Source organism: Arthrobotrys flagrans, assembly GCF_004000055.1.
Source record: "Arthrobotrys flagrans strain CBS H-5679 chromosome Unknown unitig_0, whole genome shotgun sequence".
NCBI classification, from domain to species: Eukaryota; Fungi; Ascomycota; class Orbiliomycetes; order Orbiliales; family Orbiliaceae; genus Arthrobotrys; species Arthrobotrys flagrans.
In genome coordinates this window covers 8,140,929-8,154,442 of record NW_027137550.1, presented here as the reverse complement: position 1 = coordinate 8,154,442, position 13,514 = coordinate 8,140,929, and the positions used below count along the sequence as shown (strand labels likewise).

The following is a 13,514-nucleotide window of genomic DNA, read 5'->3' as shown; positions in this document are numbered from 1 at the left end:
TGTAGTAATCCGTATCAAAAAATTCTACGGGTGGCGGAATCTATGACATATCGGGCAGAAGCAAACAGCTGGCTGGTAACATCCGAATCAGCCCCCACAAGACCATCTCAACGTTGAGCTTTGATATATAGCTTTCCCGCGCCCGCCCATTTAACTCACACTTTCGTGGTACAAAGTAACACATACCGAAACTGCACAACTTTGACTAAGATCAACCTATCCTAATAGTGCATGTAAGTATAGTACATGTACGAGCCATAGCACAGGTTTCAATTGCAATTCAAAATGGAATCGATCATGCAAAATATGTAGCTTCCCGCGGCATTTTTTGCCCGTGCTTTCGGCACAGCTTAATAAGCGAAGTGAAATTCTAAGCTATGATGCCGGATTTCGTCTAGCTCCAGCTGAGGCCTTTGAGGATTGTATTTTTTCTGTCTCTCTTTCTTTTGGGTCCTTATCTTGTGGAGTCTGGAGTCCCGGCGAGGATAAATCGAGATGACCAGATTGATTCCAGGATTCAGATATGAGCGGGCAAAAAAAAAAAATTTAAAGGTGGGAAAACAAGCTTTCCACAGACCATCGAACGGGAAAGATTCGATTCTGACATGTCGTAGAGGAACTAGCTATTCCAACATTCCCCACAACCATAACGTCCTTCGACTAAGGCACAAAAACAGACGCAAGCTTACTGGATATGCATAAATGATATATGATTCTGGCAGCGGGAGGCCAATATGGTTACCATTCTTGCATTCCTTGAAATATTGAAAGGCCTTGTCCCTTGCCTAAGATCTCGATTCAGACATTTGATATCTCAAGCGAGAGAGACAAGGATGGCCTTAAAACACCTGTATAGGTGGGTCTACATTACTACAGGACTCCATTGCGAAATTCGAAGCCAATACAAAGCTTCAGCGCAGCAGCCAGGCAAAACGAGCATCGATATCAAATATATCCTGGTCAGGAGGAATCGAGGATAGCACGCATACACCGTATTTCGGGCCCCGACGCAGGTCCCCAGAATGATATCGTTATACCGTATCTTTAAATTCCAATCATCCGTTGTCAACTGGGTTGAAAAGTTTTAACGAAGTTTATACAGATGTAGCCTCGTTAATGAGATTGATCTGAAAGAGTGGAGCACCTTTTGATTCGGCTAAATTGTATCTCACAAAATGTCTCCTCGAACCAATAGTAGGTTGTACGACGCGACGGTTCCAAGGGCAGTGTATGCCCTGCCCTCTAGCTCGTTCCGGATGGAATGGGTCGTGTAACTTAATCTGTGGGTCCCTTAATAACGTTTACCTTCCGATCTGGACGCCCTCGGTTCAAGCGTTCGCCATCGTGCCACAAATGCAATGTAATACATACACAGCGAGGCCGAGGAAGCAAAGCCAACCGATTAAATTAAGATGGATAACTTTTTTTTTTACCCTTCTCGCGGAGACTTGCCTATGGAGTTGAAGGGGTGGTTAAATTGAGCTAGGCTCTCGAGTTCTAGGTCGGTCTTAGCATCAAAATCACATTTTGCGCATACTTCCGTGGGTGCTTACATTCTCACGATACTTAAGTACATTCCTCAGATAGCGCCGACACAAAAAGTGTCGTCAGCCAGCATTCGACTAACAGATTCGAAATACTAGAGTAATTTCCTTCATAATCGGGAATTCCTCTAGTCCTTGTTTGAAAAATATAAGAATACAAGCGGCGGCCTTATTTCTATCATTGCACACGCTAAAGACAAGGCAGACCCACGGTAAAGAGAAAACGTGCTATTCGAACGGCATTTCCAACCTTTTTTACTGTTTTAAAGTTAAGTGTCGTTAACATTCCCAAAACCTAACCAGTTGAATTAGATAAGGTAATACCGTATACCGTCCGAACCCCTCCTAAAATACCATCCTACCCTCCTAGACCTATAATAACAAAAAGAGCAAATCCTCAAATCCCAAATCCATCATAAAGCAAATGCCTCACCAGAACAGAAGAAACGAAAGCCTCAACCCCCTCCAGATATCAAAATACCAAAAGCGGTCCCCAAGCCCCAACAAAACCAACCGTGGTATTAATCGAACACGGAATCGAATCTTCGATTGCCTCCGGAAACTTCTACATTATTCTAGATCCCAACTTGGTGCACCCTACTCCTTCTCCAAGACGCATCCTAGCTTCTTCGCCAATTCCAGCATTCTGAAGGGCATACTAAGGATATCATCCATCCCCGCCTCCTTCATCTGCCTGATCTGTTCCGGCCTTACATTGGCCGTCACTGCAATAATGGAAATCCTGCGTATCAGCGATCCTTCCGCCTCTAGTTTTCTTATTTCCCCAGTAGCCTTCAATCCATCTATGGCCGGCATCTCAACATCCATTAGGATAACCGTGAGATCGTATGCGTCTCCCATCGCTTTCATGTAGAGCTTTGACTGCATAATCTTTTCGAGGGCTTCTAGACCATGATTTGCTACATGTGTCTCACATCCGAGTTTCTGAAGTTGCTTCCGGATGACGTTTTGGTTTACGAGATTCTGCATATAGGCGGATTTGCGGGGTTGCTCAGTAAATTTAACCCAAACTGCGATTGCGGAAGGAAGGAAAATGGCTTACATCTTCGACTACTAGTACCTTACACCCTTCTAGCCCCCTAAAATCAGGCGTCCTTGCATTTGTGGGAGTTGTTGCGCCCGTTACTATCCCCGGACTTACGGGGCGAAGAGATGCATCTCCCATGGGCGGTGATAGCCCTCCCGAGTTCCGTTTGGTTTGATTTCCGGAGACTATTGTCCTTGCATATACTGGGAGCTTTGCGCATTGTGGTTCCCCTCTTGTAACATTGATGTAGAAACAGGAGGCGCAACCTTTGTAATGAATGACATACCATTTACCAGTTACCAGTATCTTTGACTTCATACGACAGAAACAGGGAGTCCTCCGACGACTCTTGTTCAAACATTTTAATGGCTTCATTGACAACGGCGATCGGTTGCACATCGACAGGAGTGATAATCAAGCGCGCAGAATCCAACTTTGATAGAGTGAGAATATTATCTACCACTCTCTTCTAGTAACTAGCACAGAGAAGAATAGTTTGTGCTACATCTATCGCAGCAACGATCTCCTCTTCAAGCTGTGAGCCGCATTTTTTATTCTTGTAGTACTTCCGACAGTCTGATAGCGAGCTGATAATTTGGTCGCTGAGTTGGAGCACCGCAGAGAGGGGGGTTTCCTAGAAACACAAGGCAGTCAGTTTCATGCTCTATAGCAATCGATTCAAACGGTAAGAAGTCTACCCATTTCATGGCTCGCAATCTCGACAAAATTCTATATCACAGAAGTTAGCATCCAGATGCAACAAGAGGGTACCAAAATGCAACAATCACGACACTGACATCCTGCTGCCGTTTCAACTCCCTTGCTTCTTCCAGTCGCTTCTTCTGGGTCCTTTCTCTCAGCTTTTGTTCTGAAATATTTGCCGAGACGCCGAGATAGCCGATATGGCTCCCATCCTCTGCAAACTCGGGTTGGCTGAGACTTAGTGCCAATATTTCCGTGATTTGTCCATCCATCGTGGTATAAGGTGTGATCCACCGGAAGGTCTGGGCAACAGGCTCACTCGCCTCCATGATGTCGGCGAGCCCGTCAAGAACGACTTTATCGTCATCCGGGCGTACGCATCCAATTTTCACATCAAAGTCTCGTAGAACCTATATTATTTCGAACCATGCGTCATTCACAAAGGTAACCCTGCCGGCTTGGTCGCACGTGTAGATTCCAACGGGTGCAACTTCGGTGAGTCGTTTGAACATAAATTCGCTAGCTCGGGCTTCCATAGTTTTCGCGGCCAGTTAGTCAGACAAGATAACTTTCTCCATAGCAGCGATTCGCGCGAGACTTTCACTACGACGAACTTCGGTTTCGAAGGGAAAGCCTGCGGAAAGAGAACTCGATAACTGCCGAATTAAGAGTTGAACAAATAATTTGTAATCATCGTTGAAGACTCGTCTTGTGTTTAACCCGAGAACTAGGAATCCCGGGATTTCGTCCGCAAGGCTGTGTGAATAGATTGGACATATCGCAACAGAGTCTATTGGATCGTCAAACGTTGACCTAAGGCCCTCGAGAAGATGGGGGGGACTGGCTCGCCGTCTTTGAGGTAGAGGAACTCATGCCCACAAGCTTCCCTCAAAGCTGCAGCAACCCTCCGTCCGATTTGCTCAAGTTAATGGGGTGGCATGCAAATATGCCCCTGCGAAATACTGTAGTATCCCTCGTACTCGAGTGTAAAGTCGTAGTTAGATTTCCACCCGTGGACCTCGGACCAACTTGATCCATCAGTATCTCCGCCAACCCTAGAATAAACAAGAGCTAATGGAGCATCCTTCTCATTAGTCTGCGCCCCCCCCCCCAAAGAAAGTTTTGCCAAAATTCCTTTGATGCGGTTGTGCCACTAGTTCTAGTTCCAATCTCCCAAACATTTGGAAGCTTCTCGCTGCAAGAACCCTCGCAGTTAGGTCGGCTGAGGTGCTGAAGATGCCCACGCATTCGCCATTGCCACCGACAATAGGATTCAAAGCCCATGAAAAGTAGGCCTGTTCCGTGAAACCTTCTCGAACCAGAAAAACTTCGTGGCCTTCTTGATATTGTAGTTTACCCTGCATGGCATGAGAGAAACGCTCAACCAGGAGGCCATCGAAGATACCACCCCAGACTTCACAGCAAGGCTTCCCTAGGCTCTAGGGATGGAGACTGGACATTATCCGGCTGAACGCTTCATTGTATATAAAGAGGTAATCAGGTCTGTAGTACATTGTTGGAGGAAAGCAGCTGTTACACATCAGAACAATTGATGTTCTCAAACATTGGGGCCAGCATCATTTTGAGAAAATCTGGTAGCGATCTCTGGGCTCAGCCCGAGTCCAATAAACAATGCCTAATTCTCTTAATGTTAGCTAGATCATGCTTCAGATAGCAATAAATCTGGCAGCTTGTACCATCTGTTAAGATAGTCAGAAGACAAATTTAGCGAATTCGCGCCATCGATCTTCAACTTTCCTATATTAAGACTCAGCGCCTTAGCAATCTCAGGCTTCGGAAGGATATGTTTAAAGTTTTTGGGGACCGGATCATTCAGGTCGAGACCGCTACCCGCGTTCGATCGAGCAACCTTTGAGAGCTTCCGCTCAAGTTCGGATTTCGAATTCCCTAGAAGTTCCATCGGATTAGATGATATATCCCATTTCTCCCCGCGATGATCTTTTTTTAGCCTCCGCAATGGAATCATGAGGTTTGAATGAACTCTTCCGGCACCATTTGGGAATTCTAAATTCTGTTGTCGGTGAGTAGCCCGAGACACCGAGATAATCGTTGTTGAGTGTTTGGGCGGATATCCCGCTCAGACCGTTCGGCTTTGCCTTGCTCGAGCCCCGTCGTAATCTCCATGATAAAATAATCCCAGTGAACTGCAAGTACTAGATATTGCCCACTTCCAACGTCGTCGTTGCCCATAGGATCCCTTTAGTTCAAGTATAGCACGCACCACCAGGGACATGTCAATGGGCCCCGGGATAGGTCAGACGGTCAACTGTCTAAATATGAAAGCTTTATCATAATTAGATAGCAAATCGTAACAGGAGGATTGTCTGTGTCCGACGATGTGTTGTCGCCGTCGTTCCAAGTTCCCCCAGATGTTGGAGAATGTGCGTTGGACGTCCTCGACCCAGCCGCAGTTTCGAGGAGCATCATTGTGCCAGCTTGCAAGCCATGGCCTACAAGGAGGTCTTGGCCGGGATTGGGCCAAAAACGACGGCTTTAGGTCCAACTTGATGTCGGAGATAGAAGCCGCAAAGTTATCGTCTGAATCCTGATGCGTTGCATACATATTTGGTTCGTATACCCACCCCTGCTGGCAATTGATATCGAGTTAATCCGTTAAACCTCCACCAGCTAGAGCCATAGCTGGCTGGTAATACGAACTAGACCGATTTTGTCCAACCTGTTCAGCCTCAATGGCTTGCAGCTGAGGTGTTACCGAGCTAAGGAAGCCGACGCTAAGTATCGTGGGCTTAGGTAACTTAGTGCTGGCTTCGTGGTTATCTGATGAAGCCATTCGTTGAGTACGCAGTATGCACATGTGGCTGCGAAGCTTTTCAATATGTACAGAGTATCCAAATGTCTAATGGCGGTTAATGGAGCGCTCCAGACAGGCGACGCCTCCAAGCGCCACACTCTAATACTTCTCAAACAACCTTTTGCGCAAGATTTGCCTCTCTCCCCAGTTCGGATTTGAGGTCCGGAGGATTCTAATTTCCTCATTTGAGACCTGGAAAGAATAGCTAGACCAATTGGAAGTTTTCCTTTATGAAATAAAGGAAAGATCAAGGCATTTCACGCTAGGTACAGAAGAACTCCCATTTCCGTCTGCCTTGATACTCACATAATCAAATTAATCCAGAGTTAGTGCGCTGGTTATCTCAAGCACCCAGAGATCTAGATATAATTTCCAGCTGCAGTTATAACGTTATGCATTATGGTGTCTCGCATATCAGAGAGGTCCGTCGATGTCGACCCTTCTCCGAACGACACCAGACTATTTCGAGATTCCATCTCCAAGGTTAACATCGCGCTTGAGTGTGCCATATCTAAGCCCGCACTACTGCAGCCAAAGTCCAAATCCTAGTCCCATGCAAGAAATGAGTCAGGCATCGAACACAAAATACCAGCTTCCACGTTTTTGACGTATACCTCGGGAGGAATTGAGTTTTCTGATGTCCGTCTCACATATTAGCTATTTTGCAGGGCAAAAACGGTCTGTGACCTCCTTACCGACGACGATCCGGAGCGGCGGTTGAGTTGCCAAATTTTGACTTGGACCTTTCAACCAATACATCTCAAAGCCGTGTGCCGACGAGGAACACGCATGGTCCGATCCGGACCTACAGGGAAAACCATATGTATCATCCAAACATGAACTGAATAACCGGTAGGAATTAGAAACTTTCGGGAAAAAATAACAGATGCGAAAGGTTCATGATCACGTTAGAAATAACCATCTATGTGCAAATAACATGTAACAGATTGTATGTAGTGGTATCTTCAAGAAAAAAAACACAAATGCGTCCCCGGAAATGTTCCGAGCCCAATTGTTTGCTCTCAAACTGGCTCAGGGAGAACCTTGGTACGTATGTCAGCGGAAACCAGCTTCCGAAGACTCGCCCGTGGGAATGATTGTAACAAAAAGACAGGTGTAATTGAGGCGGTCGCGATCTTGCTGTCTCTTACTGTCACCGGTGTACCGTAAACCACGAACGCCGCCATATACGAGCGATACTAGCCGCACTCCTGCGTTCAACCCCTCGCTTTCCTCTCTCCACCTGTCATGCCTTTGGCATTTCTTTCAGCTCAGCTGAGGCGCCAGTTGTTCAGAAGGGAAACCCCTCAAGCCCAATAGGTGAAATCCGACACTCCACCCTCGCCCCAAATTTCAGAGTGTCGGCGGAAACCGTCGATATTCATCGTCCAATGGATGTGGCATAGATCCTCGCGAAGCTTCGAACACCGGTAGCTTTGCCTCTTGTGTCGGACCATGCCTTCGATCATGGTGGTTTGCTATCGGAGGTAGTTCCATATGGTGATCGTAAGAATGTGCTGAATGGTTCCGTTCGGGACTACTACTATGCGCATGCGGTCCGACAGACCTCCTAGGAGGACTATCTACCTCAGCAGATGCAGAGTTCGAAGGCGACGTGAAAGATGACGACGGGCCATCAGAAAATTCTCCTCCACGGCTTTGAATCACCGATACCACATACTCCAGCGAATAATCCGAACGGATATAATCCACAATATTGCTAGCTTCGTCTTGCGGTAAACTTTTTATAGCTTGCAGCACCATCTTCATCATTTCGTTATCCTTACGAAGCCGCTCAACAGGATCCCGTCGCCTACCATCGTTCCCAGGGATGTAGATGCATTCACCCGTGCCTCTTCTGTGGCACGCTGAGCAAGCAGGAATGCCCTGGTCACACTAAATTTCAGGTTCAACGCTGTCAGCGCATTGTTCTACAAAAAGAGGTTCTTGATAGAAACCCAATAAATAAATTTTAAAAACTCTTTGGTAAGGGTGTCATATATGCAAACCTTTGTTTTATGCGATCTGCACTCAGTGCATGCATTGCTGGCTTTTCTCCTCTTCCCAGTGGAAAGGTCAGATGGGCTCGGGCCATGCGCACCTTCGGCACGAGGTAACAATGGTCGTAACGAATTCATGGAACTGGAATTTGAATTCGAACTCGATGACAGATACGTGGGGTCCATGTAGTAAACCCTCTGTATCAGGAAACGCTCGTCGATATAATAATGGATGTTATGGATAAAGAATTTTTTTGAAGAGTGGCTGCTTTGAATAGATCGACAGGAACCAATGCGATCGATACTAAGTATATCGAGGGTGTCTAGATCTGACTGAGCTATAGATCTTATACTGATAACGAACTTATGAAGTAATGTCAACTTGATATCGCTCTGCGCCACGGATTGAATGCAAGGGATTTCTCATTCGATGACAGCATAGATGTCATTATTGCTTCTGTGTCCGGCTCGATAGCTAATATAGTATGTTGAGTAGAATGAAGGAGGTGCTGCTGCGCAGTTATGTATTTTGCGCAACCGAGGGGAGGAGGAAGACACTTAGGGTTTCCGCGGTTGACCCCAAACATATGCAGGCTGCTCGATAGCGCCGAATTTACGGGTTCGAAGTCTCAAATCGTAAATGCATCTGGGCCAGTGGGCGAACAGGGTAGGTAGCATGTAGATTTTCAATTTCTCTTGCGCGGAAATAAAATAAAAGAAAGAAGAAAAGAAACCCCGAGCAATTGCGGCCGAAAAAATGAGAAACACCATCACCTAATGGTATTTTGGCAATGTTTTCTTTGCGGATGAAAAAAAAAAGCTCCTCACATTAGGCAAATTCCGCGCGACGATACATCGATATTCAACGGATGGATTTTCCAGCCTGTGGATACTTAGCATGGACGCATGGAGCAAGTGCAGTGGCTGCAGGGCTTTGGAGAGCTTATCTAACTACCTTTAGAGCATACAGATGCGAGCGCGCACGACTCTCCAAAGTTAACGTTGTGGTATTGAAACAATTCCCAGCGAATTAGACTTTTGCAACGATTCCCTAGCTAGGTAACTCTCTATGCATCTCTCTTTTTTTTTTTTCCTTCGTGTTTGAGTGCATAAACTAGAATGCCACCAGGGTTGTCGACGGGCTAGGCGAGTGGTGCGGTTCCGGTGGAAAGGGTCCAGCTGCATCGAAAACCCTGAATGAATATTGCTGTTGTTCTAGACCCGTCGAGCTAGCCACTCCATAGTTCTGCAATTCGAGTCTGGAACGCCACGATAAGGAAGAAAAAATGGAAGCCCATGGCAGTTCTAAACTGAGAACTTGGGCCATATGAGATCCACAAAAGTATTGAAATCCACAAAATGCTGCGCTTTGGTGTGCAGAATTCGTAGATTGCTTGCTTGGCTTCTTATTCGGTTATTAAACCCGAGGACTCGTATTGATGGCTGTCAAAGGTAAAAGTGTTTCGTGTGAATCCGAAGTGAAGCTGAAGAAAGCTTTTGGGTGGCATCGACTCAGAATCGAACCATTGGAGAAGTTTTCCGCATGCATAATGTATTAAAGTGACCATGTAAGTAGAAGGAACTCCTAGGCTTAAGGAACCCCAGATTACCGAATGTACCCAGAGCTCGAATTAATTGGAGCCGTCACCAGAATACTGTTTATTGCCGCATGCGCGCAGGCCCAAATAGATCCTGGACCTTGTCGGACTGACCGGGTTAGTCACTTTTAAGTATACATATGCACTTTGTATTCTCGTTTTTTGAGTCCGGGTTTAATGCCTGTGAATAATTTGTAATTATAATATTATATGATCTCCTTCAATTCCTACCCCGTGCACGGGTATGCAGGAGACTATTTCCAACAAATGAGTAAATTCGACAACGGTTTGGACCACATATAACTAAGAAAGGCTGCATATGCAAAACGAATACCCCAAAAATTATCTCAACATCCCGCAATGGTATACTCTCAAACTCCGAAGCTGAGCACGAATCAATCAATTCGTAGACCTTCCTACAAATCTGAAATAGTATGGTCATTTCGTTACAATATCCTCAACTGTAACCTCCTGTACAACGATTCTAACATATGTATGGTGTCTCTCCTAAGCCCCGGGTATGGAGCCCGAGCGTATACCGAAACGCTGAACTAATCACGAATGGACCGTTTTTATCTGGATAATTTTACCGAACTATACAAAATATTGTGGTTCTGCGGTCGCTCCCATCAGTGTCGAAACCAACAACGACTAAAAGTCCCAACTAGCAACTCCGAGGAGCGCCGCTTCATTGCTCGGGTTACTATCTTAACCACGACCACGCGTTGTCGGTGTTCTAAACTCTGCCCTCTCGGATCTGTGGATATCGTAGATATGGGATCCGGCCAGAAGGCTATCAAATCGAGTTTAAAATTTGAGAGTAAGGCTATACGCTACAATTGCCCGCCCTCCTCAGCGAAGCAAATTTTGATTCTAGATCGATCAAATGTTTCGATGCCGTAATGTCGTTGTCAGCTATCCACGGGGACAGATGTGGGGCCGCTTCTTAATTTTTGTGTGCCCAGAGTTTAAAGGCCAGCTAACCACCTTCGGTTGCCAGAACGTGCTCTATCTATGTACCACCGGAAAATGAAAAAAGCCAGTCGGAACCATATCCGAGATCGAGATAACTCAGATTCAGCTGAGAGGAGCTTGCCGACTTCGGGATATTTCGACCGGGCGAGCTCTGTCTCTCTGGACGCATGCGCACGGCCATAGACGTAACATAACGGACTTCCCCAGGGGAATGATCCAGTTCAAACGCTCAGGCCTTCGGCATGAAAATGCCATCCGAATCCCGACTAACGAGACCAATCCCGACTCGTCAACGGCCGCGGAGACGTAAAAAATTGTCGTGTACGCACCCACCATCAAACAAGCAAAAATTTTTATTTTTTTTCCTGCAAAACGGCTGCCTTCTTTGCGGCATCAATTGCAAGGCCAAATCGGCAGTAATATCTGTATATCGGAGCCGGCCGATAGAGCGATAATCCAATTGCAAGGTAGCCAACCACATATTACTTTATGATGCCAATATCTTACCCCTTTTATAGCTATAGCTGAGCTGTGTAGGCCAATTGTCGTGAGGTTGATAAATTTGGTTCGAGACTAGTGCCAATTCAAAAGAGCCACCAACGCATCTGACCACAATAATGCAACAAGTCAGTAGCATTTGCATCGTTGACGTTCACATGCGAACGAATTCGTATTTGAGAGGCTCCTTCAAATCACTGGATAACTTCCCTAAGTACCCAAGCAGTAATAAATATATCTTAGAACACATGAAATAAACATTCCTTGTAATTAATAATAATCCCCAAACTTCAACCCTCAGAAAAGCCTTGGTGTAAGTCCCGTGGCGAGAGCCGAACGGAAGATTATCCAAATTTGTAGAAGTAGTTGTCTCAGACTGACCTTCCGGCCTGGTTCGCAGAGCCCGGAGGGCCTGGATAGTATCGTCAGAAGTCCTGAAGCGCTTCTATCGTCGCCAGCTTGTAGTAATGTTATCGCAAGATTGTATACACCTGGTGTATCGTTCTCAGGGTTTTCGTCGTCTAGCATGTTAAGCTCTTCGAGGACTCGTGGTCTGAAGCATATCCTCCATTTTACCTTTTTCGCCTGCTCGAAAAGCTGTCTCCAACAACCCCATAATACCGAAGAGTAACCGGGACCGTAGAAGTCAAAGGTTTCTCGCGAATCTGATCCCGACGGGGTAGTACTTGTTGCCAAGTCCTTCAGCTTCTTAACGCATCCGTCCGGATTGATACTAAATTTGAAGGCCGCGACAGCACCATCATAATACTACCTCGCTAGGAAATTCGTGATATGCCGCTTGCCTCTTATCTCTTCTTCCAATCATCTGCCGTGCCTGGCACACTCTCCAACGATGCTTTGACATCTTCGATCAGGAATCCTAGTTTCTCTTTCTCAATTCCTTGGAATATTCTTCCAAGCAAATCAAATGGATCCCACTCCAAATATGGCCAAGTCGTTAGCAAAAGTGTTTTTTGATAGCCTCCATGGATTTCATGAGATAGGTGTTGTAATATGTTCAATACCTCGTCATGTTGACTATTCGCCTCAAGGCAATCGAGGTAACTAAACATTGTCGGCGGGCTATAAGATGAACTCAAGTAAGCAACCCTTTGCTGCCTCCGATGCACCAACATTATCCCCAAGTCTCCATTTCCATTGGGCGATATCGGCGTAGAGTTGTTCTGAAATGGCCCAAATGTCGGTAACAGCTCTGCAGGCTTCTTCCCTCACTGGAATAGCTTCTTTATACATCTTCAAGTCAGTATACGCTCTTGCGAGTCTTTCGTATGCCAGCCAAGCACTGGAGCTAATTTCCACTACCTTTCGGAACACAGGGATCGCATCGGCTGAACGCTTTGCGATGGCCAGGGTCCATGCCATTATCGAATGCCAATACACCGTATCACGAACAGGTTCAGGAGCATAGCTTGCTAATGAACGTATCTTCTCTGGGGTCAGTGAGCCCATGTTCCCCCATCTATAAGAAAATTCTTTGATTTCGGAAGATTCTATGATTCACTCGTCATCCTGAGGTATCATTAGCACTCGGTGACATCTCTATTAGGGTTGAATAGCAGAGCCAATTTACCATAGAATCCAAGGCGTGCAAGAAATAACAATAATGTAACCCTTTGTCGAACATTTTTGAACCACCGTGCCCTCTTCTTTCCAGCCAAAACTTGGCGCGGCTATTCTTCCATGGTTGGAAAAGAGTCTTTGCCGACGACGCCGCCTGGCTTATCCAAGCCAACTCTTCGGGGTCGAAAGCTTCTTTATACTTTCCAGCTATCTTGAGGATATCTCTCACTACCAGAGAATATGCATTGAATTGAACCCAGGCCGCCCAAACATCTACCCAGAGGTCGTCGTTGTTGTAAAGGAATTGTAGGTAGGCACGGTTGCCGACCTCTTCGTGAAAAAGCCAATAAAGATTCTTAATCAACTTGATTGCATTCTCTTCATCATTTGAAAGCGCATCGATGTCCATTTTCTGTAGATGATGGGCATATGGTGAGCAAGAGTTCCCCAAAGAATAATGGGCGCCACAAACAAGCGACCCACGTTAACATTTTACGAAATGGGTCGAGATCTTCTGCTTCTTCTGTGGCAAGGCGCCCCGAAGGACTATTTATCATCGTAGCGACGTTTTTTGGCGGGTTTGACAGGGCGCTCTTGATTCCGTCGAGATCCATGGATTTGATATGATCGAGGAGTAGCCGTGCCCGTAAAATACTCCTTCAGATTGCTGAGAAATCTTGACTCGTAGATTTGCCCTTTCCTGTTCCGCAGATGCACGATTAAGACGCTCTAGAA

The 13,514-nt window shown here is 46.0% G+C and overlaps 4 protein-coding genes across 4 annotated transcripts; all 4 read right to left on the bottom strand.

Annotated features, from left to right (window-relative positions):
• Positions 1–2,141: 2,141 nt before the first annotated feature.
• DFL_005379 (uncharacterized protein) lies at positions 2,142–2,812 on the bottom strand (the record flags this gene model as incomplete). Its single annotated transcript, XM_067634630.1, has 3 exons — positions 2,142–2,528; positions 2,608–2,636; positions 2,707–2,812. 3 exons carry the CDS (start codon positions 2,810–2,812, stop codon positions 2,142–2,144), a joined length of 522 nt encoding a protein of 173 aa, XP_067492680.1.
• A 458-nt stretch (positions 2,813–3,270) lies between these two features.
• DFL_005378 (uncharacterized protein) lies at positions 3,271–3,830 on the bottom strand (the record flags this gene model as incomplete). Its single annotated transcript, XM_067634629.1, has 3 exons — positions 3,271–3,321; positions 3,390–3,704; positions 3,777–3,830. The coding sequence occupies 3 exons, from the start codon at positions 3,828–3,830 to the stop codon at positions 3,271–3,273; spliced, it is 420 nt and encodes a 139-aa protein (XP_067492679.1).
• Positions 3,831–4,905: 1,075 nt separating this feature from the next.
• On the bottom strand, positions 4,906–5,215 carry DFL_005377 (uncharacterized protein; the record flags this gene model as incomplete). The annotated part of the gene is made up of 2 exons (XM_067634628.1): positions 4,906–4,930; positions 4,992–5,215. 2 exons carry the CDS (start codon positions 5,213–5,215, stop codon positions 4,906–4,908), a joined length of 249 nt encoding a protein of 82 aa, XP_067492678.1.
• Positions 5,216–12,281: 7,066 nt separating this feature from the next.
• Positions 12,282–13,188, bottom strand: DFL_005376 (uncharacterized protein; the record flags this gene model as incomplete). The annotated part of the gene is made up of 2 exons (XM_067634627.1): positions 12,282–12,709; positions 12,855–13,188. The coding sequence occupies 2 exons, from the start codon at positions 13,186–13,188 to the stop codon at positions 12,282–12,284; spliced, it is 762 nt and encodes a 253-aa protein (XP_067492677.1).
• Positions 13,189–13,514: the final 326 nt, after the last annotated feature.